The sequence below is a fragment of the Glycine soja genome, chromosome 2 (genome assembly GCF_004193775.1).
Source record: "Glycine soja cultivar W05 chromosome 2, ASM419377v2, whole genome shotgun sequence".
Classification (NCBI taxonomy): domain Eukaryota; kingdom Viridiplantae; phylum Streptophyta; class Magnoliopsida; order Fabales; family Fabaceae; genus Glycine; species Glycine soja.
In genome coordinates this window covers 12793386-12797508 of record NC_041003.1, presented here as the reverse complement: position 1 = coordinate 12797508, position 4123 = coordinate 12793386, and the positions used below count along the sequence as shown (strand labels likewise).

At 35.3% G+C, this 4123-nt stretch overlaps 1 protein-coding gene across 1 annotated transcript; it reads right to left on the bottom strand.

Moving 5' to 3' along the window:
* Positions 1-1096: 1096 nt before the first annotated feature.
* On the bottom strand, positions 1097-3245 carry LOC114388236 (F-box/FBD/LRR-repeat protein At1g13570-like). The gene is made up of 4 exons (XM_028348618.1): positions 2850-3245; positions 1894-2719; positions 1622-1780; positions 1097-1460 (listed from the first exon to the last, which is right to left on the bottom strand). Exons 2-4 carry the CDS (start codon positions 2704-2706, stop codon positions 1167-1169), a joined length of 1266 nt encoding a protein of 421 aa, XP_028204419.1. The 5' UTR covers positions 2707-2719; positions 2850-3245; the 3' UTR covers positions 1097-1166.
* Between the last annotated feature and the right edge of the window lie 878 nt (positions 3246-4123).

The window sequence follows — 4123 nt, the reverse complement described above, 5'->3', positions numbered from 1 at the left end:
TTGTTATGCCAAAGGCAAGAGCAGATATAAACCAGAACCTCATGGCACACTGAAAATGCTGATATTGTGCCAGTATTACCATTATTATATTATGCTAAATGAAGTTCTAATGCATAAACCATTAAGTGGTACGATAGGCCGAATTGTTTTCAAGTGGAATATGCTCCTGGAAAAAAAAGTCACCAGGGCAAAATAACGGTAGCAATACTACTTCTCAAGCCATCAATTTAGAAAAGTTTCAATAACATTGACATGTTGAGACTCAATACTTAAAAATAGGAAGGCACAAAATCTCTCAATCTTGCTTATGCAACATAAAACCACGCCACATGCCTGACAAATGTTTATTAGATTGAAAACTCCCAAAAAGTCAATAATAATTTGCCCCATAATAGTTGTTGACTGTGATAATCCTGCAACTCAACATATTTCACAAGATTATAAAAGCATGGGCAACACCTATAATGAGAGTTAAATCAATTGTTGAATTTTAAAAGAAAACAAATTATTGAGATAGGAAACTAGTGTGAATGAGGAACTTAGGAGGTTACATTTAGGCTGAGGGGGATTAGAATTTTGACTAATGCTTATTGAACCACAGGCACAAAAAATAGTAGAATAGGAGTGGTGGCATGTATTTGTACTCTCAATCACACGCTCACAAGTCCACAACCACAACATGATATACAAGCCTCTGGTGGAAGAAAGTTTTACAGCAACTACTGCTTGCAAGTAGTTGAGTGGAAATGAGTTTGCTGTAAAATGTGCTATGATATAGTTAAGCATATCAAGTTCAGATGAGCAACTACCATAAGGGAAAACATCCTTGTCAACAGGGTTTAAGAAAAACTATAGTGGATGCAAATTTCAGCTAAGATTCCTAATAGTATCTGGCTATTGATTATCATTCATCAGTTCCCTGTTTCGACTTTCCAGACGCTAACTTGGGTTTTCTGACAGTAAAATGGACCCTAACTTATATGCCACACGTGTCTTGATTGCCTTCAACCTATCTATATAACATTCCAACTTTTGCTTGGGAATTTATAAGTTTTCTCATTGGTAATAATGATATTTGTATTCTAAATGAAAGTCATGCATCAACCAAGGAGAAATAGCATTGGAAATGGTATAAAATAATGCATTTTATAATACAGTCCACAATTTCACTCGTGGGTGAAAATAACTTCTGCTCTAGTAGAAGCTCTTCGACATTTCACCAATTCAATCAACATTTTCAAATTATTCTCCATATCAAATACACAAGGAATGATACTCAATGTCTCGAGAACAGGAGAACGGCCAAGCAAATATTTGATGAATTCTATCTCATGTGGCCAACCACCCATTTCTGACAACTTCACAGTTTTAAGCTTGTTAAGTGTAGAATCTGAAAGGCATTCTTTTTCCCAAAAATCCAAGTCTGGGGTATCTACAGCAACTGGTATGTTTGATGAACCCTGCCAAAATCAATTGCATGAAACATGCAGTAGTAAATCTTACATATATAATTAAAGGCCTGATTTGTAAAAATTAATAATTTTATAATAAAATTGTTTATTGTCCCTTCGCAAAAACTGAAAATCTCTACTCTTGCAATGAGTAAGGACTGGGGACTTACTGAAATTTGTAGTTCTTTTAGATTGGGAGAGCTAGTAATCAAGCGAAGGATGACAAGTATCTCCACCATATCCTCAAAATTTACTTGATATAATTCAATACTCTCCAAATTGTGGTACATCATTGGAGGATGCACCGAGTCAATACCTATGCTCAAATACTTCAAGAAAGTGCAGAAATGAATAAAATAAAGAAGTTGGCCATACATAATATCAAAGCAACCTTCCTTTGAGGATGAACTAACATATTAAACAGATGAGAACAAAATGTTACCTTTGTGAAGTAGATAAGTCCAACAAGCTTCTCAAGATTGGGCACACCACCAAGAAACTTGACAAAATTGCAATTTGAGCTTTGCTCAAAGTGCTCAGCAATGTCATCAGTCATATACATAGCAATGGATATTTCAACCAAAAGTGGGGTATCTTCAAGACATATATCCTTGAATTCACCTTCAAGATACAAGTACTTAAGATTCGGGGCACAGATAGTAAGAGCCAAATTATCAAAGTACGCCAGTGACAAACTCTCCAAGAGAGGGCATCTCGAAATAAGGCTCTCAACAGCATCTGGGGATATCAAAACTTGATGGAGGTTGAGGCTCCTCAATCCCGCAAACCCCTTAAAACTATGTGGCGGATCCAGCTCGCACCGCGATAGCTCCAACCGAGTCAACTTCCCACAATTGAAAAGGTTTGAAGGTATTCTAAAAAACTCCCCTTCTCCCAACTCCATAACCAACTCCTTGATATCGTTCCTCGAAAGGAAGAGAATCCACTGATCAATTTCAGGACAACTCTGCAGCTTCGAATTCGTGATTTGGAACTTATGAATTGGTCCTTGGTGAAGAAACAGCACCCTGGTGATGAACTTGACAACACTCTTCTCAACAGCCTCCCTATCATTACTAAAAGGCACACATTTGTCATCAAACACAAGTTGAGTAATTGAAGCCCATTTATACCTCCATTTACTTGACAAAATGCTAGTTCTCACAGCATCTCTAATTGGAAGCTGTACCAGAATGCTCTCTATAATGCTTTGAGGAAGATCACTTATCAAGTCAGGACCCATCACATCACCCATTCTTATGCTTCGCCTAATTCACAACAACAAGATAAGGAACCAAAACAGAAGAAAAAAAAAACTCAATTTGTACACAATTCTACACAAATCAAATAATCCATTAAATAAAAAGTAAAAAAGGTACAATCTTTTATATCACTAACCTGGTTTATAAATTGTTGGGCTGTGAAGAAATGTAGCAAAACCTAGGATCTGACAAAACAGAACACCCTTGAGGAATAAATTGTTTGCATTGAGAAATAACCCATTAAAAAGTACCAAGATAAAATGAACCCATTAATGAGATTGGAAGCGGATCTCGGATTCGAAGGGAAGCAGAAGAAAATTGGATTGAGTTGAGAAAGGGGCGTTGAAAGAGGAGGAGAATTGAAGGCACTTTAATGAAGCTTTTTAACAACAATAACAACAATTATCTCTCTCTCTTACTCTTTTTCTGTTCGGTGGGATCATTGGGATGGGAAGAAATAAATTGAGAGTGAAAAAAAGTTGCGTACACACAAACACTGCCACCGTAGAAGTGAATGCTGTAGTATGAGAAGCAAAGTTACCGTCGTGGTTTCTGTTATAGGACGGATTATGCGGCCCAACCTCTATAAGCGTGGCCTCTAACGGATCACCATAGTAGGCACTTGCTTTGTCCACTCCCTCTTTTTCCTAAGTACACCTTCCATTTTCTTTTTTAAACTCAAATGACTTAAATAACCTTCTTATTTCAAACCAACTTAATTTTCCCTCTTTTTCACTCCATTTGTTACTCCAATTCGATATCTCTCACCTCGGTCTTCCTTTCTTTCACACTTTCTTTGTTTTACTAATCTAATAACTTTATTTCAAATCGTTTTCCGATTACTACCTAAAAATTCATTTTGTCAAATAATTACCTGGAAAAATTTTCAATTTTATTTTACTAGCTAGTTGCCTTTAGTCATGACGTGACAGAAAAAGAGTCACGTCATCACGCATTTTCACTGACACGTCATTGCCACATCACTAAAGGGGATGACATGACAATGAGATGTCAATGACAAGACATGATGATGTGACATTTCATCTGCCACGTCATCATTTAACGGATGACGACTAACGACAGATAGTCAAATGAGACTGAAAAATTTGTCAGGTACTTGAGTGAAAAAAATGAACATTAGATAGTAATCTGAAAACTACCTATATTGTAGGTATAAAAAACTTAATTAAGCCAACTATTTTTATGATACATGTATCTCGATTAACTATTGAACAAAAATACAAAATTTAGAGTAAAAACCTTATTAAAATTAAATTAAATTAATTAAAATTTGAGTTTCAAAATCATAAATACATTAGCTAAATTGAAGTGTAAATTGTTTTATTAAATATATTCTATAAAATATAATTTTTTTTTTGTAAAAAATAAAATTGAAACTTTTTTATTGCT

Excerpts from the sequence above, each read along its gene's own strand:
- LOC114388236 (XM_028348618.1), bottom strand. The coding sequence starts at position 2,706 with ATGGGTGATGTGATGGGTCCTGACTTGATAAGTGATCTTCCTCAAAGC. Across the intron at positions 1,781-1,893 it reads GACTTATCTACTTCACAAAG|TATTTGAGCATAGGTATTGA; the intron begins GTAACATTTTGT and ends ACTTTCTTGAAG. Across the intron at positions 1,461-1,621 it reads TAAAAGAACTACAAATTTCA|GGTTCATCAAACATACCAGT; the intron begins GTAAGTCCCCAG and ends TGATTTTGGCAG.